The sequence below is a fragment of the Dasypus novemcinctus genome, chromosome 8, assembly GCF_030445035.2.
Source record: "Dasypus novemcinctus isolate mDasNov1 chromosome 8, mDasNov1.1.hap2, whole genome shotgun sequence".
In the NCBI taxonomy this organism is placed as follows: domain Eukaryota; kingdom Metazoa; phylum Chordata; class Mammalia; order Cingulata; family Dasypodidae; genus Dasypus; species Dasypus novemcinctus.
This window is the reverse complement of record NC_080680.1, coordinates 95326331-95348859: the sequence shown is the minus strand read 5'-3', so window position 1 is coordinate 95348859 and position 22529 is coordinate 95326331. Positions and strand designations below refer to the sequence as shown.

At 41.2% G+C, this 22529-nt stretch overlaps 1 protein-coding gene and 1 pseudogene across 1 annotated transcript; one reads left to right on the top strand and one right to left on the bottom strand.

The window, feature by feature from the left end:
- The first annotated feature begins 2029 nt into the window (after positions 1-2029).
- On the top strand, positions 2030-2691 carry LOC101436595 (suppressor of cytokine signaling 5-like; annotated as a pseudogene).
- An 18406-nt stretch (positions 2692-21097) lies between these two features.
- On the bottom strand, positions 21098-22093 carry LOC101436188 (olfactory receptor 1f45-like). The gene has a single exon (XM_012520267.2). The coding sequence runs from the start codon at positions 22091-22093 to the stop codon at positions 21098-21100; it is 996 nt and encodes a 331-aa protein (XP_012375721.2).
- Between the last annotated feature and the right edge of the window lie 436 nt (positions 22094-22529).

Sequence of the window (22529 nt, the reverse complement as noted above, 5' to 3'; positions counted from 1 at the left end):
GACCAGCCACCCTATTATGGGGGCAGCAGCTTGGCCTGCCGCGGCTGCTCCCCCACTGGGCCAGCAAACCACACTTCAGCCCGAGGGGTGACCGCAATTACATCTACAATCAACTGAGGAAACTGCTTTCAACAATGAGAGCAGTGTCATCCAATCAGTTGAAGGCCTTAAAAGCGTGATGATTTCAGCAGTGAGAAGGGAGAGTTTCCATCTCTACTTCAGCCAGCCAGCTGTTCCTGGGGAATTCACCAAAAACCTTTATTGGAGTTGCCCACTTGTGGCCTGCCATACAGAATTGCACTTGCCCATCCCAACAACTGCATGAGCCAATTGCTATAAAAATCCCACAATATTTGGACAATATATATGTCTGTATCTGTATCTATTTTTGGCTCTGTTTCCCTAGAGAACCCTAATATCCTTTGACTGGGGATTGTACAGAAAGGACACACAGAGCTGAATAGCTCAGAGACTCAGAGGTGAAAGCAAGGAATTTTCTGCCTTGCTAAAAGTGGAAAAAGGTTTGTAGCAAAAACTGTCAATTATTCCTTATTATCTACAGGTTCCTTCTTCTTTACTATTAATAGAATTACCAGTTTCAACTGGGCACAACTAGAGACTCCGTTTTCCCATCTCCTCTTGCATTTAGATGTGGTTATGTGATGTTTTGTTTTCACCTTTGGCATGTGAGTGGAAGTAAGGTTCGCTTCACTCACTTAGAAGGAAATTGTTTTCCCCTCAACTATTTTCTTTGCTTCTTTCTTTGGGTTAGAATATAGACACAGTCTTGATAACCCAGGTTCAACCATGCAAACAAGGCCAACACCATGGGAATGACAGAGAACTAAGCCAGAAGGATCTGGGTCTGGACGACCTTACTGAACAGAGCCGCCATATGTCCTAGACTGCCAGGGGTCAGTGTGACACCCAAATTCAAGCTCTTAACCATGAAAATGCCTTTTCTAATATACTTGTGATGGGTTTTAAGACGTTTCTTCTCTCATAATCTCTGTACACAGATTCTTAATTCACCTCACCTATTTATTTTTTCCTATTTTTCTTTCACCACCATTCTAAGCCCTGATGCTTTGGCCACTGTCTCAAAGCTAAGGTTACCCTCCTAGCACAGAAAGAAACCAAGAACACAGACCACAAAATGAACATAAGGGGGAGCAAGTAGTATATGTCATTTCAATGTACAGTCTTGCTCATTTAAGCACTTGCTTTACTCTTGTTTTTTGGTTGTTTTTGTTTTGTTTTGTTTTGTTTGCCTTCATAGTTATAGATTTTTATTTGAAGAGGTATTATCAAATAGTTATTTGACAATATACGTATAAGTAATATATGTGAAACAATCCTAAACTCCATGGAGAGTACTAAAGTCTACATGCTATAGCATATACTAATATTTCTTTTTTATTTAGAAAAATTTTTATTGTCTTTTTTTTTTAAGATACATAGATTGCACAAAATGTTACATTAAAAAATATAAGGATCCCATATACCCCACAGCCCACCCCACCTCCACTCCTCCCACATCAACAACCTCTTTCATCAATGTGGTACTTTCATTGCATTTGATGAATAAATTTTGGAGCACTGCTGCATTTGTTTCTAAGAAAAAAAGAGCCTCTTAGGGAGATACCCTAAACACAGTGTGTGAATAACGCACCTTGGATGTTGGGAAGATCTCACCGTTGACTCCTCCACCTCGGAGTCAACTTAAATTCTTTCTGAAAGTACACGAGGTATTTACCATTCCAGTGGGGACTGGGGGGTGGTGGGGGGTGGGGGGCGAGTGTGCCAGGGGAAAGGGTGGGAGGCTGGCGGAGGAATCCGGCAGAGCTGGGGTCTCTGGCCTCTGTTCCGAGGAAAGGAGACTTGGTTGGTTCTGGCAGTTAGAGGGGACCCAATCCAGGGCACCGATGGATTCACCCTCTCCGTGATTGCTCCATCTGGACAGGTCCTGCTTGGCCGCCAGTGCCTCTGGATGAGGCCGCCCCAAACGCCCAGACCGATATTATAATCAATGGATAAAGTGGGGAAAATGTGGAATAACTTCAAATACCATACTTCAGTCATGAGAGAGGAAGCCAAAGTGAAAATACGGACAGGAACTCCCAACAGATGTCTGTCTGTCAAAGAGAAGAGCATCTATCTGTATAGGAGACTCAACTCCTCAGCAACAAAGCAGTCCCTTAAGAGAAACTGTTGTCTTACAACTGGGATTAAGCCCATCAAAGATTTCTTCAAGGAGAAACCAAAACTGTGCCACTGAAATCTCTCAGATTGTTGAAATAAGCGTTGAAAAGGGTAATGATTTGTGTGTCACCCGAGGAACAAGACTTGCACACGAAGAGCCTCCTATTCTCCACATGCTCCATGGGGTGGGAGGAAAAAACATTCCTGTTCTACAAAGACACAAAGTTCATTGGATACTGGTAAAAGTTTGGTAGAACTCAAAATGGACTTCAAAGTAGAGAAAGACTATATGGCATAGGTGGTCGCTCTCTGAGACAAAGGTATAGAATACTGTTGGGTTGTTTTCTCGTGAGAACTTATAACAAGCAGTCAAAACGCCTCTTTTCTAATAAAAGAAAATTACGTCTTTCTTAATTAATGCTTGAGAAATGCCCCTTTCCTGCTGGTTCAAATTTAGTCCAAAAATGCCATTTGATGAAAGGGGAGTGATGGACTGATATGAAGCAGAAGACTTTCTTGAACGGAAACCTGAAGGTACATTTTTGCTCAGAGACTCTGTGCAAGAGGCTTACCTCTTCTCTATGAGCTTCTGTCACTACAACAGATCATTGCATGCCCACATTGAACAGTGGAATCACAACTTCAGTTTTGATGCCCATGACCTGTGTGTGTTTCTCTTTGCCACTGTAACAGGATTTTTGGAATATTACAAAGATCCCAATTCGTGCATGTTTTTTGAAACTTTCCTTACTAGGTCATTAAATAGGACTTTTCCTTTCAGCCTGCAATGTATCTGTCATTCGGTAATCTGCAGATGCACTACATGTGATGGAATTAATGGGCTCCCTTTACCATCAACGTTACAGGATTTTTCAAAAAGAGTATCACTATAAACAAAAAGTTAGTGTTCACTGGTTAGAATGAGAACCAAAGTAAAGTAAACTCTCATGTCCTTAAAGAATACGAACTAGATTGGCTTTTATGTGCATCAGATAGTACACCTACAGCAAGGACATGTACCAAGATTAGGCTTTTTCAGTACAGTATGTAAGCTTAGTGTTCGTATCTGTCAGGTGCTGTCTGCTGTTACTTAGATAAACCTGGTGCCTATTCAAACAACAGAAGATAGAGCTACAGGTGTTCGGAAAGGCCTACAAAAACATTTGGCTAATTTAGCTAAAGGTTTGGTTTTGTTGTTGTTGTTTTGTTTTGTTTTGTTTTTAAGGTTTTTTTTGTCTTTATTTTTTTAATGTTACATTCAAAAAATATGAGGTACCCATATATACCCCATCCCGCTCACCCCCCTCCTCCCCCCATAACAACAACCTTCTCCATCATCTTGTCACATTCATTGCACTTGGTGAATACATCTCTGAGCACTGCTGCACCCTATGGTCAATGGTCCACACCATAGCCCACACTCTAACACAGTCCACCCAGTGGGCCATGGGAGGACATACAATGTCCGGTAACTGTCCCTGCAGCACCACCCAGGACAACTCCAACCCCTAAAATGCCCCCACATCACTTCTCTTCTTCCCACTCCCTACCCCTAGCAGGCGCCATGGCCACTTTCTCTACACCAATGCCACATTTTCTTCTATTACTAGTCACAATAGTTCATGAATAGAATATCAGTAAGTCCACTCTAATCCATACTCTATTCCTCCATCTTGTGGACTTTAGAATGGTTGTGTCCACTCCACATCTATATCAAGAGGGGGACTAGATTCCACATGGATGCTGGATGCAATTCTCCTGCTTTCAGTTGTAGGCACTCTTGGTTCCCTCATGTGGTGGTTGACCTTCTTCACCTCCATGTTAGCTGAGTGGGGTAAGTCCAATAAACCAGAGTGTAGGAGTTGCAAGTCTGTTGAGGCTCAGTGCCTGGCTATCACATGGTCAGTCCAGGGATTCAGGTCCCCTGGGTATACATTAAACCCCAGCAACAACTACAGTTTCAGTAAAAGTAAAAGGAGAGACTTGTGGACAAAGATCACATCTAAGCCCAGCTCCATCACACAAAAACACAAACTGCAAAGTAGGGCCAACTGACATGGCACTGAACTCCATCTGCCATGACTATAGAACCTGTGGGTCTCTGTAACCCTAAGAAGAACCAATACCTGGGGTTGTATCTACTTTATTTGTCTCTGGGACTCTGCTCAGGTGTGCATAAGGGCAACCCCTCTGAAAACCTCCCAGCTCTTTTTGGAGACTCATAGCCATATAAACTCATTTGTCCTTTCCATTTTCCCCTTTTATTCAGGTCAAAAAGCATTTTTAACTCCTGGTATTATATGTAGACTGAGATACTCTGCTGGTCTGAGCTGACCCTTTTATTCAAGGTCATTTTCTAGTTACATCCTCAGCTGGTACTTGTAGTAATCCCTTGGTGCCAGGGAGGCTCATCTCTGGGAGTCATGTCCCACACTGGGGGGAAGGCAACACATTTACATGCTGAGTTTGCCTTCGAGACTGGCCACATTTGAGCAACACAGAAGCTCTCAGGAGGTAACTCTTAGGCACCCTGCAGCTTTAGGCCTTGTTCTTATCTCAGGTGCACAGGCTCACAAGCATAGTCATTAGTATCAAGGGCTCATTTTTGGACCTTCCTTCTTTTTTGGTCTTTGCCATTGCAGTTGGGGGATTGTTGCTGTTTAAAGGTTTGGTTTTTAATAGCTATGGTAACTGAGCAACTCTGGGGAGTTTGCTATGAAGAATTCCATATCTTACTGAAGAACAAATTATTAATATTGGACAAGTATTTCAAAAGTGTGACTAATGTTTGAAATTTTTTTTTCTAAGAATTTTTCTATAACCTTCCAAAAGTAGTGATATTTGTAGGTATTATAACTCAAGCTTCAGAAGTCCAAAAAATAAAGACTGTCTTCCTTTGAGAAGAAATGTAATTTTCTGGCCACAAGGGCATAGTGCAGTTCACTTAAATGTTGATATGGTTTATGGTCAATGTCCTTTTCTCTTCTGCTAAAGGTACATTTATGTAAACCAGGTTTTCTAAATAATCATTCTTAAAAAATAAATAGTCATTCTTAAAATGTAAACTTATTAAGTTAGTAGTAGAAATTCATTTAAAGGCCTTAAATATTAATTATTTTTTAATTTTTTATTGGAGTATATCATTCATACATGAACACATATAAACAATAAGCATATAGTAAAGATTGCAAACTTACAAAATAAACATACATAGCATCACACAGGGGTCTCACACATCGCACCTCCACCAACCCTTTGCACTGGTGTGAAACATTTGTTACAAACCATGCAAGAGCATCACCAAAATATTACTATCAACTATAGTCCTTATCTTACATTTGGTGTATTTTTCCCCCAACCCATACTATTTTTTTAATGTATGTTTGTTACACATATTGTGAACTTGCAAAACAATCATACAGATGTGTAGATTTTCCATTCAACTCCACACCCTGGTGAAACATTTGTTACACATTATGAGATAATATCATCAGACTATTACCACCTGCTATGCTGCAATAAGAAGAAATGAAATTGGGACATATGTGATAACATGGATGAGTCTTGAAGACATTATACTAAGCAAACTAAGCCAGACACAAAAGGACAAATATTGCATGGTCTCATTTATATGAACTAAATACAAATAATAAACACATGGAATTAAAACCTAGAGTATAGATTATAAGGATATGAGAGGAGGGTTGAGAAGAACTATGGATGCTTAATATATGAAGAAGTTTTAATTAACTTGACCGTGAAAATGTGGAGATGGGAAGAATTGATAGTAACACATTATAGTGAGTAGCAACTTTTATAAATGGGATTGTGACTGAAAAATGTAGTCTGGGAAAGTAAATGTCAATAGAAAGAAAGCTAAAGAATAATCTAGGACTGAATAACACAGTGAACCCAGGGGCAGTTGAGAATTGTGGTTAAGGGTATAAATGCAAGAGCATTTATGAGCTAGAGCAGATGTACACCACTATTGCAGGGTGATGGGAATATGGAGAAACATGGGAAAACTACAATTGGTGTGATCTATAGACTGTGTTTAACAGCAGTACTATAATATTCTTGCATCAATGCCAAGCTGCACTGTGTTGATAATGGAGGTATATGGAAAAAGGGTGCCACATGTTTACTAAGTATTAATTTTTTAATGAGTTCTTTAACTTAAAACAGGCATTTGAAATAGCTTCTGCAATGTAGTCCTGCATGTGACTTTTGTTTTTTAACTTGACATGTGAATGTACATAAAACAGTTACCATATAGAACAGAGAATTAAGTTCCTGGATGTAAGGATCTGTTTCCTTTTACTTTGACAATCACACACACACATATACAAAAGTATACACACACACACATGTTTAATCACACATCAACAATACAAAGTTGGCCTATGGGTTTGTGTTTGCATTATGTGTTCCCATCTCCCTAGACGTATTAGATTGGACCAAAGTGAATCTGGTCCCATCTTGACCAATCAAATTCTCTCTCTGGTCTGGGGCACTCAAGAACAGGAAGCAAGAGAAAAGTCTGGTTTGCAGAAAGAATGAAAAATGAATTAGATTTACAGAGGGAAGAAAAATCAAGAGCCAATGCTATTCCACGGTCATAGGAAGAGTAGTTATTTGGGCTTTTATGGCCTTCCAGTTCCTCATTCCAATCCATCATGAGACCTTGACCCTCATGTCTTAAAAATTTCAAACTTCTTTGAAGTTCTCTCAGTTAGACTTTTCCATTCCTTGTACTGTCATCTACTAATTTCCTGGTGTTTCTCCCTCATTGGCTGATGACTTCAGCATTTGGTTCTCTATCTCTATTTAATTATCATTCTTGGAAACATCCACATCCATATGCATGGTCTATTTAACTAAAACCGTGGATTCTCAATTACTGATATCTTTCACTTCAACAATCTTATATTTTAGTCATGTCAGCTACTCAGTCTATGTGCTTATCTTAGACTTTGCCCTCACTAATAATTGCACCACTATGAAATCTCAGTTTTGAGCATCCCACTTCCTATCAGCTTCTATTCTTTCAGCTTATTTAATTTAGTACTCCCACTCCAAGTTTCTGACATCATTGGGATTTACTATTCATTGAAATTATTTTTCATTAACTATCACTTAATTTATGCCCTTCCTTCCCACTTACCAAGAATAAATTTTGTAGTCCTGCAGAATCGTAACCAACTTCTTGCAAACACCCGTATTTCTTTTGCCCCCTTTTCTTCTACCTGGTAAAATCCCAGTTCTATGTAAACCCAACGTTATACTCATTTATGCCTGCATCTGAGTACTTAAATATTGTTGGCGAACCTAACCCAACTATGTTGTCTTTACTAATAAACTTGTGAACAAAATACTCAAAAGGGCACTTAATATTTTCAGATAATCCTATAATGTTCCCTAGTGTTTCACTTTCCCAAATGCCAGCATGATTATTTCACATATTTCTTTCCATAATTCTCTAAAACACCCTTACCTCATCACTCTCAATTGAAGTCTCTTTAGCTGTATGTCATTTTTCACTACTAAATCCATTAATCCACCTATATCTGTATCCTTATACTCTCATTTCTTTTGTTACAATGGAAGAAGTGGCTCAGTTTTGGATAAAATAATCCCCTTACTATATGTTTCTTGCAATGATTTTCTTTCTCTCTTGAATCATTAATTTTCATCCTTTCCTAGATTATTTCCACCAGCATACAAACATGCTTTAATGGAACTAGTCTTTAAAAATACTGAAAGAAACCCTCCATTGACTCTATGCTCCCCTCCAGTTACACATCACTTTTTGTCTACCTTATTGGCAAAAACTGCACTTAAGAGGGGTCTATTGTGAATGAAATTAACAACACTGAATTACGTATGTGAATGTGGCTAAAAATGGGAAATTTTAGGTTGTATATATGTTACTAGAATAAAAAAATACATAGAACTGTACAACACAGTGAACTCTCTTGTATACCATGGACTACAGTGTTTTAGTTTGCTAAAGCTCCACAGCTTTTATACTGGGATGTATTAGAGTAAAAGCATACAGTTCAGAGGCTGCAAAAAATGTCCATATCAAGGCATCATCAGAGATGCTTTCTCACCAAAGGCCAGCTGCTGGTCAGATACTGGACTCTTGCCACATAGCAAGGCAAAATAGTGACATCTCCTCACTTTGGACCTGTTTATCTGACTCCAGTCTCTGGCCTCTCTCTTAGCCTCTCAGGGTTTCTCTGTCTTCCTGCAGTCCTGTCTCACACATGGCAGGATCAAAATGGTGACTGTCTTTCTCTATGTGTTCTACTTTCAGTTCTCAGTTTATATGTGGTTCCAGGAAGAAGGTGGAGACCTAATCTGGGTCATGCCTCACCAATGTGGTCCAATTAAAGACCCTAAAGTGATCTGATTAAAAGTGATTTAATCATCCACACTTAGTGGCAAAGTTCCAATATGTGTTCATCCATTGTAACAAATGTACCACACTAATGAAGTAAGTTGCTAATTTGGGACAGTGTGGAAGGAGTAGGGTGTGAGGCATATGGGAATCCCCTACATTTTTTACGTAACATTTATGTAACCTAGGTATCTTTAAAAACATAAAATAAAATAAAAAACTATTTTTAAAAAGTGATTTAATCAAAGTTCCCTTAACTGAATATAATGCAACCAAAGGGCCCCACACCCATAGGAATGGATTAGTTTTAATAACATGATATTTTCTGGGATTCACAAAAAAAAGTTCAAACTGTAACAATAGTTTATAGTAGAATTATAAAAATGTTCTTTCAAGATTGTAACAGGGAAGTAGATGGAGTTCAAGCAATTGGGCTCCTATCTACCATATAGAAGGTCCAGGGTTCATTGCCCAGGGCCCCCTGGTAAAGGCAAATAAGTCTGTGTGGCAAGCTGGCCCACACAGAGTGCTGGCCTGTGTGGAGTGCTGGCCTGCACAGAAGGCTGCCCCACGCAGGAGTGTGCCCCATGCAGGAGTGCTGGCCCATGTGGAGAGTTGGTGCACCAAGATGATGCAATGAAAAGAGACAGAAAGGAGAGACAATAAGAGATGCAGCAGATCAGGGAGCTGAGGTGGTGCAAGAGAATGAGAGCTTCCCTCCCACTCCAGAAGGTCCCAGGATCAGTTCCTGGAGCTCCCTAAGGAGAATACAAGCAGACACAGAAGAACACACAGTGAATGGACACAGAGAGCAGACACTGGGGGGTAGGGAGGGAGAAATAAATGAATAAATCTTTTTAAAAAAAGAACTGTACAACACTAATGCAAGGTGTTAATAGGTGGTATATGAGGGCTCAGTATTTTATGCAACTTTTCTATAAACCTACAATTTCCCTAATAAAAAAATTAATTAAAAATTTTTAAATAAATAAATAATAATGTATCAAAAAACAAGCATCTATAATCACAATCACCACTTCCTCTCTTTCTGATCCATCCTAAAATTACTCTCATTGGAATTTTGCCCCTAGCATTTCACTTAAATGTTCTTATCAAATTTTCAAATAATCTACATCTTGCCAAATCTAACAGTCAATTCTCTGTTCTCAGTAATTACTTCTCAACTACATTTGAGAGAATGACTGCACCTCCATTCTAAAAGCATTCCCTTTCCATTCATATGACATTCCAAATTTAACCTGCTTTTTCTTTTACCAATGGCTGCTTCTTAGTTTCCTTTGCTACCTCTCTCCCAGGTCTCCAATGTTTGAGTGCCCACTCATCTCGAGCTTCTGTCCATAGTTCTCTACTCTTTTCTATACTATCTTACTAGGTAATTCTATCCAGTCCCATGGTTTCAAATATCATGAATATTTTGCTGCATTTGGCAATTCTATCTTCAGAAAAGACATCTTCTTGAGCCTCAAGACTTACATATCCAACTACTAACCTTGAAACAGCTCCACATTACATAAAATTAACATAGCCAAAACAGAGCTATTGGTTTTTGTCATCCCTCCCCCATCCATATGCCCTCTACCAACTCATTCCCTGTTTAAATAAATGACATAATGATTCCATCCATTTTCATGCTCCATTCTTTTTTTCTCTCTCCCCTTGTCCTCCCTGCCCCCCCCCCAAAGTGTCTGCTCTTTGTGTTCATTTGCTGTGTGTTCTTCTGTGTCTGCTTGTGTTCTTGTCAGCAGCACTGGGAATTTTGTCTTTTTGTTGTTGCATCATCTTCCCGTGTCAGCTCTCTGTGTGTGGCACCACTCCTGGGCAGGCTGTGCTTTTTTCATGTGGGGCAGCTCTCCATGCAGGGCACACTCCTGGCATGGGGGTTCCCCTACTTGGGGGACATCCCTGTTTTGACACAGTCCTTCTTGCATGCATCAGCACTGCGCATGAGCCAGCTCACCAAACGGGTCAGGAGGCCCTGGGTTTGAACCCTGGACCTCCCATTTGGTAGATGGACACTCTATCAGTTGAGCCCAATCCACTTCCCCATATTCCATTCTTGATTCCTCTTTTTCCTTTACACACTACATCTTATCCACCAATAGGTCTAATCAGTTCTACCTCCCATATATACCAGATTTGACCACATGGTCCTGGTATTAGAGACACTGTGCCAACTCCTCTTCTCATTATTATCGATGACCCATCCTATCTTTTATTGGGTGGCACAGGGGTACAGATGAAATAATTGAGTCATTATAAGTATTGCAACTGCTTTTTATTATTGTGAGTTGAGAAGTCATTGAAATGAGTGGGGACTATAAAAATCTTGGGATTATAAGAGAGGCTTAGACTATTCTATGCCTTGTTCAAAACTCATTCCTCTAAATAAGGGTTTTGAAACTCACTTTGACTTATCTCCAGAAGAAAATATGTGCCATATCATAACTGAAATTTCAAAATTCTGCAAGCCATATTGATTGATAATTATTTTTTTTTTAATTTTTTTATTTTTTATTGACTTTGTAATAATATTACATTAAAAATATATATGTGAGGTCCCATTCAACCCCACCCCCCCACCCCCCCTCTCCCCCCCCCCCCCAACAACACTCGTTCCCATCATCATGACACATCCATTGGATTTGGTAAGTACATCTTTGGGCACCTCTGCACCTCATATACATTGGTTCACATCATGGCCCATACTCTCCTCCATTCCATCATGTAGGCCCTGTGAGGATTTACAATGTCCGGTGATTACCTCTGAAGCACCATCCAGGGTAGCTCCATGTCCCGAAGATGCCTCCACCTCTCATCTCTTCCTGCCTTTCCCCATACCCTTTGTCCATTATGTCCACTTTTCCCAATCCAATGCCACCTCTTCTATGTGGACACTGGATTGGTTGTGTCCATTGCACCTTTATGTCAAGAGGAGGCTCAGATTCCACCTGGATGCTGGATGCAATCCTCCCATTTTCAGTTGTAATCACTCTAGGCTCCATGGTGTGGTGGTTGTCCTTCTTCACCTCCATCTTAGCTGAGTGTGGTAAGTCCAATAAATCAGATTGTAGGTGCTGGAGTCTGTTGAGGCTCAGGATCTGGCTATCACATTGTCAGTCCAGAGATTCAAATCCCCTAAATATATCTTAAACCCCAACATTAACTGCACCTCCAGCACATTAGCATGAAAGTCTTATGAAGGGAGATCCCATCTGAGTCCAGATTCATCACACATAAACACCATTTCCAAAGAGGGGCCATCTGCCCTGGTAGTTAACCCCATCAGCCATGACCATAACTCCCATGGGTCTCTTTAGCCCTCAAAGGAACCAATATCTGGGGGTTGTATCTGCTTTATCTGTCTCTCTGACTCTGCTCAGTTGTGCATGAGGGCAAACCTTCTGCCAGCCTCCAGACTCTTTTTTAGAAACTCGTAGCCATATAAACTCATTTCTCCTTTCCATTTCCCCCTTACTTTAGGTCAAACAGCATTTTAAAGTCATGGTATTTTATGTAGACATGGATATTCTGCTGATCCGCATTGAACCTTCCGTATAAGGTCATTTTCCAGTTGCATCATCAGTTGGTAGTTGATAGTGGTCCCTCGTTGCCAGGGAGGCTCATCCCCGGGTGTCATGTCCCACGCTGGGGGGAAGGCATTGCATTTACATGCTGAGTTTGGCTTCGAGACTGGCCACATTTGAGTAACATGAAGGCTGACAGAAGGAAATTCCCAGGCACAAAGTTGCTCTAGGCCTTGTTATTATTTTGGGTTTATCAGCTCACAAGCATAGTCATTAGTATCAGGGGCTCACTGTTGAACCCTCACTCCCTCCCGGTCCCCACCACTGTACCTGGGAGACTGTCGCTGCTCCCCTAGGGACCACGACAGAGCACCACTGGCCGGGAACTCAGTACCCCCCCTACTGTGGTTTTTAATTGTTGCCACTATGAGTATATCCAAACATTACCATGCACCCTGGACATATGTTCTGTACAGCTCCCTGTCAGTCATATATCATCTGTCATTGGTATCCCATACCAGTATCCCTCCATTGCCATTGTTGAAACACTCTGTGATCCAGAACTCCCCGAAATTTGAAGCCCAATATAATGTCATGGTCCCTTACTAGGGAATGGCATATAGCGATGAGTTTAAAGGATAGATAAAGAACTTGGATAAAGTTAGATAAAGAACTTAGATAAAGAATGTTGACTTGAAAAAATTCCACATCCTATTTTTTTCTTTTTTTTTTTCCCCCCCCCCCCCCCTAATTATTCAGCTTTTCTTCACAGGAGTCCTAGACCACAGCAATGTATATATATAATATACAGCACTCCCACACATCCACCAGAAAACCTTTTCCCTTCCACAGTGATACTCTTACGCCCTATTCATATCATATTTACTTAAAGTGATGTACAGAGTCTGAGACATTAGCTTTCTAACAAGGTGACATCTGTATTTACATTATGGTGCATACTTTAGGATACACAGTTCTTTACATTTTTAGTTATCCTATGTTTTACATTATGGTTTACATTATCAGTCTGTCATCTCCTATATGTTATGGTGTAATATTACATGTTTTATATCCATCCTTGTGTACTCTCAAGAAACTCCTCTCTTACCCCCCATTTACTTTGGTTCCACACATTTAACGTCCATTTTCCCTTCCACCTTAGTGCCCTCAGTGATAGCCAACCTCCGTTTCCTGAGGAGCCACTTCCAGAGATAGATGGAATAGTGTTCAGGGCCTAACTTGCTCAACTGCCCCAATGCCCTGGGAGCCACCCTTTCTCTCGAGGGATACAGTTCCCTCTATTGGATGGCATTAGTCCTCCCCAGGATGTGGGTCCACCCCCACTCTCACTACTTGGGTTTCTACCCCATGGTGTCACCCACTCTGGCAGAATGAGCATTTAGACATTCCCCAGGAGCCCGTCCTGCATCAGACCCTCCCCTCCGAGCATTCTAAACAGGTAACCCTCTTTATTATATTTTGATATGATTTTCTCGGCATTTTACTCTCCACCAACCCCTGACCCTCTCCTGGTTCGTATGCTACCCCTCCCTCCCCCCACTTTTGGGCAACGTTACCCACCCGTCCCTCCCCAGCCACCCTCAAACCCGCAAAGCCCCAAGCAAAGGCAACCCCTTGCCCCCCTTTTATCTCTTCTTTGTGTTCATACTTACCACCATCTCGTCTTAAATTCCACCCCTGCAGACATCGGCTCATATCCTTCCTCCACCCTCCGATTTCCTGCAAGCCTATCGTTCAGTCTCTTGCTATCTAGGGCAGCTTGTTTATTTCATATCATTGAGGTCATGTAGTATTTGTCCTTCAATGTCTGGGTTGCTTCACTCAACATAAGGTTCTCAAGATTCATCCATGTTATCACATGTGTTTGTAGTGTGTTTGTTCTTATAGCCGAGTAGTATTCCATTGTGTGTATATACCACATTTTATTGATCCACTCGTCTGTTGATGGGCATTTGGGTTGATTCCAACTTTTGGCAATAGTGAACAATGCTGCTATGAACATTGGTGTACATATATTGGTTTGTGTTCTTGTTTTCAGTTCTGCTGGGTATATTCCCAGCAGTGGTATTGCTGGGTCATATGGCAAATCTATGGCTAGTTTTTTGAGAAACCGCCATACTGTTCTCCAGAATGGTTGGATCCTTCTGCATTCCCACCAGCAGTGGATGAGTGTTCCCCTTCCTTCACATCCTCTCCAGCACTTGTATTCTTCTGTTTTTTTCATAGCTGCCAATCTTATGGGTGTAAGATGGTATCTCATTGTGGTTTTGATTTGCATTTCCCTGATAGCTAGAGATTTGGAACATTTTTTCATGTGCTTTCTTGCCATTTGTATTTCTTCTTCGGAGAAGTGTCTGTTTAAGTCTTTTTCCCATTTTTTAAATGGATTGTTTATCTTTTTATTTTCAAGATGTAGGAGTTCTTTATATATGCAAGTTATAAGTTTCTTATCAGATATCTGATTGCCAAATATTTTCTCCCACTGTGTGGGCTCCCTTTTTACTTTCTTGACAAACTCCTTTGAGGTGCAGAAGGCTTTAATTTTGAGGAAATCCCATTTATCTATTAGTTCTTTTGCTGCTCATGCTTTTGGTGAGATATTCATAAATCCATTACCTATTACAAGGTCCTGTAGATGTTTCCCTACACTGCTTTCTAAGGTTTTTATGGTCTTGGCTTTTATATTTAGGTCTTTGATCCATCTTGAGTTGATCTTTGTATAAGGTGTGAGATGGTAATCCTCTTTCATTCTTCTACATATGGCTATCCAGTTCTCCAGACACCATTTGTTGAATAGGCCACTCTCTCCCAGTTGAGAGGGTTTGGTGGCTTTATCGAATATTATGTGGTTGTATATGTGAGGTTCTATATCAGAGCTTTCAATTCGATTCCATTGGTCTATATGTCTCTCCTTATGCCAATACCATGCTGTTTTCACCACCGTAGCTTTATAGTATGTTTTGAAGTCAGGTAGTGTGATTCCTCCAATTTCGTTTTTCTTTTTCAGTATGTCTTTGGCTATTCGGGGTCTCTTTCCTTTCCAAATAAATTTCATAGTTAGTTTTTCTAGTTCCTTAAAGAAGGCTGCATTGATTTTTATTGGGATTGCATTGAATGTGTAGATCAATTTTGGTAGGATAGACATCTTAATAATGTTCAGTCTTCCTATCCATGAACAAGGAATAGTCTTCCATTTATTTAGGTCTTCTTTGATTTCCTTGAACAATCTTGTATAGTTCTCAGTGTATAAGTTCTTTACCTCTTTAGTTAAATTTATTCCTAAGTATTTGATTTTTTTATTTACTATTGTGAATGGTATTTGTTTCTTGATTTCCTCCTGATCTTGCTCATTATTGGTGTACAGAAATGCTACTGATTTTTGCCCATTGATCTTATAACCTGCGACTTTACTAAACTCATTTATGAGTTCTAGAATCTTCGTTGTAGATCTCTCAGGGTTTTCTATGTATAGGATCATGTCATCTGCAAATAATGAAATTTTGACTTCTTCCTTTCCAATTTGAATGCCTTTTATTTCTGGTTCTTGCCTCAGTGCTCGAGCAAGTACTTCTAAGACAATGTTAAATAGGAGCGGCGACAGTGGGCATCCTTGTCTTGTTCCTGAGTTTAGAGGGAAGGAGTCTAGGATTTCTCCATTGTAAACAATATTGGCTTTAGGTTTTTCATATATACTCTTTATCATGTTCAAAAAATTTCCTTGTATTCCAATCATTTGGAGTGTTTTTATCAAGAAAGGGTGCTGTATTTTGTCAAATGCTTTTTCTGCATCAATAGATATAATCATGTGATTTTTTTCCTTCAATCTGTTTATATGGTGTATTACGTTGATTGATTTTCTTATGTTGAACCATCCTTGCATACCTGGGATGAATCCCACTTGGTCGTGGTGTATAATTCGTTTAATGTGTTGTTGAATACGATTAGCAAGTATTTTGTTAAGTATTTTTGCGTCTAGGTTCATTAGAGAAATTGGTCTGTAATTTTCCTTTCTTGTGATGTCTTTGTTTGGCTTTGGTACTAGGGTAATGTTGGCATCATAGAAGGAGTTGGGTAATGTTCTTTCTGTTTCGATGGTTTGGAATAGTTTCAGCAGGATTGGTGTCAGTTCTTTCCGGAATGTTTTATAGAATTCACCTGTGAAGCCATCTGGCCCTGGGCTCTTCTTAGTTGGGAGATTTTTAATAACTGATTCTATCTCTCTGCTTGTGATTGGTTTGTTAAGATCATCAATTTCTTCTTTTGTCAATATGGGCTGTTTATGTGTTTCTAGGAATTTGTCCATTTCCTCTAGATTGTCATTTTTGTTGGAATATAGTTTTTCAAAATATCCTCTTATGATAGTCTTTATTTCTGTGGGGTCAGTGGTGATATCGCCTTTCTCATTTCTTATTTTGTGTATTTGCATCTTCTCTCTTTTTTTCTTTGTTAGTGTTGCTAAAGGTTTGTCAATTTTGTTAATCTTCTCAAAAAACCAGCTCTTGGTCTTGTTTATCTGTTCAAGTGCTTTCTTATTTTCTATTTCATTTAGTTCTGCTCTTATCTTTGTTATTTCCTTCCTTCTTCTTCCTGTTGGGTTACTTTGTTGTTGTTTTTCTAATTCCTTCAAATGTGCAGTTAGTTCTTCAATTTTTGCTCTTTCTTCTTTTTTGATATATGAATTTATGGCTATAAACTTCCCTCTCAGTACTGCTTTTGCTGCATCCCATAAATTTTGGTATGTTGTGTTATCATTATCATTTGTTTCAAGGTAGTCATTGATTTCTTTTGAGATTTCCTCTTTGACCCACTGTTTTTCTAAGAGTGTGTTGTTTAATTTCCAAATCGTGGTGTGAAATCTGGGCTTCTTTCCCTTGCAAATCTCCAGCTTGACTCCACTGTGGTCAGAGATAATGTTTTGTATGATTTCAATCTTTCTGAATTCGTTCAGCCTTTCTTTGTGGCCTAGCATATGATCTATCTTGGAGAATGATCCATGTGCGCTTGAGAAAAATGTATATCCTGCTGTGTTTGGGTGTAGCGATCTATATATGTCTATTAGATCGAGCTCCTCTAATATACTATTCAGATGTTTTGTGTCTTTGGTGATTCTCTTTTGAGATGTTCTGTCCAGAATTGATAGTGGTGTATTAAAATCCCCCACTATAATTGTAGATGTATCTATTCTTTCACTTAGTTTTTCCAGCGTTTGCCTGACGTATTTAGAGGCACCCTTGTTAGGGGCATAGATATTTATGATTGTTCGATCTTCTTGACAGATTTTCCCTTTGACTAAAATGTAGTATCCTTCTTTGTCTCTCACAATTGTTTCACATTTAAAGTCTATTTTGTCTGATATTAATATAGCTACTCCTGCCTTTTTTTGGTTATTGTTAGCTTGTATGATTGTTTTCCAGCCTTTCACTTTCAATCTCCATGCGTCTCTGGGTCTAAGATGTGTCTCTTGTAGACAGCATATGGGTGGGTCATATTTCCTTATCCAGTGTCCCAGTCTGAATCTTTTGATAGGTGAGTTTAATCCATTGACATTCAGTGTTATTACTATCAAGGAATTATTTGTGTTAGCCATATTTTGATTGGATTTGTGTTTGTCATATTTTGTTTGTATATTTTTTTTTGTCTTTTTTGTTGTTGTTGTTGGTCTTATACTCTCCTCCAACTTTGCCTTTCCTGTTTTTTCCTTTCTTCCTGCAGAACTCCCTTTAGAATTTCTTGAAGGGGAGGTTTCTTGTTGGTATACTCTTTCAGTTTCTGTTTGTCTGCGAATATTTTGAACTCTCCATCATGTTTGAATGCTAGTTTAGCTGGATAGAGTATTCTTGGTAGGAAATTTTATTCCTTTAGTACCTTGACTATATCATACCACTGTCTTCTTGCCTCCATGGTTTCAGAAGAGAAATCAGCACTTAATCTAATTGAGCTTCCCTTGTATGTGATGGTTTTCTTTTCTCTTGCTGCTTTTAGGATCTTCTCTTTGTCTTGAGCATTGGATAATTTGACAAGTATATGTCTTGGGGTGGGCCTGTTGGGGTTTATGACTTGTGGAGTGCGCTGTGCTTCTTGGATATGTACATCTGTCTCTTTCAGTAGATTTGGGAAGTTTTCAGTCATTATTTCCTGCAACACTCTTTCTGACCCCTTTCCCTTCTCTTCACCTTCTGGAATGCCTATAATACGTATGTTTGAGCGTTTTGCATTGTCATTCAGGTCCCTAAATCCTAATTGGATTTTTTCTATCTTCTTATTGACCCCTTCTACTATCTGTTTGATTTCTGATGTACTGTCTTCCACATCACTAATTCTCTGCTCTGTCTCTTCTAGTCTGCTGATATTTGCTGCAAGTGTATTTTTGATTTCTTGAACTGTGGTGTTCATTCCCATCATATCTGTTATGTTTTTGCGTATGTCTGCAATTTCCCCTCCAAGTGATGTCTTCATGTTGTTAACCTCTTTCATTACTGCATCAAATTTGTCGGTGATAAATGTTCTGAGATCTTTCATTGCTTGTGCCAAGTTTTGCTCCCCTTCGTGATTATTGGTTTGTTGATTGGATTCAGCCATGTTTTCCTGATTATTGGTTTGGTTCGTAGATTTTTGTTGCTTTCTGGTCATCTCTTTATTTTGACGAATTTAATCAGTTCCTTAGCTTCTTTGTCTGCTCTTGGAGGTTAATTAGTTGTTATTTTTGCACAGGTGTTATATCTTCTCTTTGTCACTTTTTTCTTCTTATTCTAGTTACTTGTTGTTGGTTAAGTTCACTTTAGAGGAAAGTATTAGTGTTGGGGAAAGGCAATTGTGTAAGCAAGGGAAAAGTGTAAAGTTGTATTGGTGATGTATGTTAATAAAGCAGGAATATGAGATCTGGAAGGATGGAGGTTAGATTCATGTAGATTGTATAGAGTTATAGCTGTAGGTAGAGTACCTTTTATGAAGTTGATGACTGAATTTGGGAGGAATATGGTATGAACTACACAGCTATTGTTTTCATGAGAGAGGGAAAAAGAAAAGAAAGGTAATAGTTTCAAGAGTGGATAATAGACAGAAAACAGAACAAAGGTATTAGAAATTAAGAGTTAGACACTTTGTGGATCAAAGAACGGGAGGTGGGGGGTGGAATATAGGAGAGACAGTAGATGATAGTGGATATCAAGATGCAGGGGAAGGGGGATAGTGTAGGTAGCCTAAATCAGTTCACACAGAAATGAGGCAGTGGAGGATGGGAAAACCCAGCAAATGTGAGGTGTTCCCTGTAGCACCTATTGTATACTTGAATTAAAGTAAAAATAAGTGGAAGATGAGGGACAAGAGGGAAAGAGAAAACCGAAAAAAAAACAAACAAACAAAAAAAAAAACAAACTAATTATAATAGAGAAAAAAGAAAGGCAAGAAGAAAGGAAGAAAGAAAAAGAGGATGGGCAAATGGTGGGGAACGGATAGGGAGAAGAGAGATACAGGTACACACGTGTCACAATTGCAACACTATCTAAAACAACAACTTCCCCCCGCTTTGCCCTAAAACCCCCCGTCTGTCTGCCCAAATGGGTCTGCAAGCACCTCCCTTCCCACAAACCCCCAATAGGCCGCCCAGGGCCCACGAACTCCCCAGTACTGCAGATGCTCAAAAAAAAAAAAAAAAAAAAAAAAAATTTAAGTAAAATTAAAACAAACAAACAAAAAAAAAAAAAAAAAAAAAAACAGAAACCCCTCCGCAGGCCCGGCTCCGCCCGCCGCGGAGGCTTGGACCGGCTCTGCCCGGCTCCTCACGCCGCCTTGGCCTGGCCTGGCTCCGCCCAGCTCCGCTCGCTACAGCGGCCCAGCCGGCTCCGGCATCCACCTCCCGCCACCGCGGCCTGGACCGGCCCTGCCCGGCTCCGTACCCGCCGCGGCCTGACCCGGCCCCGCCCGGCTCCAAGCGCTACCGCGGCCCGCAGCCGGGGCCTGCACCGGCCCCGCCCGGCTCCAAGCGCTACCGCGGCCCGCAGCCGGGGCCTGCACCGGCCCCGCCCGGCTCCAAGCGCTACCGCGGCCCGCAGCCGGGGCCTGCACCGGCCCCGCCCGGCTCCAAGCGCTACCTCGGCCCGCAGCCGGGGCCTGCACCGGCCCCGCCCGGCTCCAAGCGCTACCTCGGCCCGCAGCCGGGGCCTGCACCGGCCCCGCCCGGCTCCAAGCGCTACCTGGGCCCGCAGCCGGGGCCTGCACCGGCCCCGCCCGGCTCCAAGCGCTACCGCGGCCCGCAGCCGGGGCCTGCACCGGCCCCGCCCGGCTCCAAGCGCTACCGCGGCCCGCAGCCGGGGCCTGCACCGGCCCGCCCGGCTCCAAGCGCTACCGCGGCCCGCAGCCGGGGCCTGCACCGGCCCCGCCCGGCTCCAAACGCTACCGCGGCCCGGCCCGGCCTGGCTCAGCCCCACCGAGCGGGGCTAGATGCCTCGTCTCCGCCTACCCAAGAAGGGAATCCTCTGCAGGTAGCTGGGATCTCCGTGTATATTTCACAGACGAATCCTCTCTGTTACCTTCCCTCCAAATCGATGTCCAGACACCTCCGGACCAGCAAAAATCCCGAAACAATCCAGTCCCAAAGAGTCTCCAACGCCGCCCAGCCGATTCCCTGCAGAAGACTCTAACAGGGATGTTCACTCAGCCGCCATCTTGCCCCCTCCCCCCGATAATTATTTTCAGTAGTCCTCTGCATCCCAAATGGTACATCACAAAGATGAGAGGTTTAGGTTTGGTGATTTTAATGTTACAATGTTATGAGATCTTATGTTGATCAACAGGGACCTTAACCATTTATTTATCAACTTCAATCTTCCCAAATCTACCCAACCGGAAAGAAAATTCCATGGGAATATGAGCAATATCAGTTGTTACATGTATAACCCATCAGACTGAGGCATTCTCCAGTTAGATGTTAACTTCTTGACTTCAGAAGATGCCCTGCCATTCTGTTTGTATGGGAACCAGGTTGGAAGTTTCCTGAAATGCAGAGTTTCTTACCAAGCCTCTGAACAGCACTCTTAACCTCCTTATTTCTCAAACTGTATATTAGTGGGTTTAGCATAGGGGTAACTACTGTGTAGAAGATGGCAACCTGACGATCTTGCTCCAGGTCATAGCTGGAGGATGGCCGAAGATACATGCGGATTACAGAGCCATACAGGAGTAGAACAACCAGGATGTGAGAGCTACAGGTGGACAGGGCTTTGCGCATGGCAGCAATTGAGTGCATGCGGGCTATGGCAACACCAATGCGGGCATAGGAACCCAAAATAAAGAAGAAGGGGCTGACCACCACAGCTACACCCTCAGTGAATATTAACATTTCATTGACCACTGGTCGGGTACAGGAGAGCTGTAGCAAGGGTGTGATGTCACAGAAGAAGTGGGTGACCTGTTTGCCACAGAAAGTTAAACGGGTAACTAACACAATATAAAGGAGGCTATTTAGGCTAACAACAACCCATGAGGTCAAGGTTATGCACAGACAGAGGTGGCGGCTGACAATGGCAGAATATCTTAAGGGGTCACAGATGGCAACATAGCGATCATAGGCCATAGCAGCCAGCAAGTGGCCTTCCATGCTGCCCACAGTCATAAAGAAGAACAACTGGACCATGCAGCATTTAAAAGAGATGGTTCGATTCACAGACAGTGTGTGCACCAGCATCTGGGGAACAGTGATGGTTGTCAGAAACAAGTCAATAAAGGAAAGCTGGCTAAGCAGGAAATACATGGGGGTCTGAAGCTTGGGGTCTGAGTGGGCAACAATTATTAATAGGGTGTTGCCCATAACTGCCACCAGGTACATGGCAAGGACAATCCCAAAAATAACTGGCTGCATCTCCAGCCAGTTGGACAGCCCCAATAAGACAAATTCAGTCACTTCCGTCTTGTTTCTAGAGGCCATCACATCATATCACCTGCAAAGAAGAAGTATTAGGATCAAATAAGATTGCAATTAACTGCAAGGATAATTTACAGGAAACATCTTTCTTTTCACGGGATGCTTCTGGTTTCCAAAATAGCTTTTTCAAAAAATTTCTTGCCCTTGCCATTCTCTATCCATCCATCCATCCATCTATCCACCCTTTTATTTATTCCAGGTTCATTTATCAAACACTTAAAATCTCACAATTTCATAGATACTAAGGACAGTAGGATAAATCAGACATGGCCCCTGCTTTTATAAATTTCATTGTATAGTGAGAAAGGCATCACTAAACAGAGGAGTTCTTTGGCACTTGCTATGCTGGAGAGCATGCTAAATATCTTACATTTGATCCCCACAACAATCTAATATAGCAGAAACTATTTTTATCCCCATATTACAGAAATTAAAGCAT

Bases quoted from the DNA above. Each gene is read 5' to 3' on its own strand.
- LOC101436188 (XM_012520267.2), bottom strand. From the start codon at position 22,093: ATGGCCTCTAGAAACAAGACGGAAGTGACTGAATTTGTCTTATTGGGG.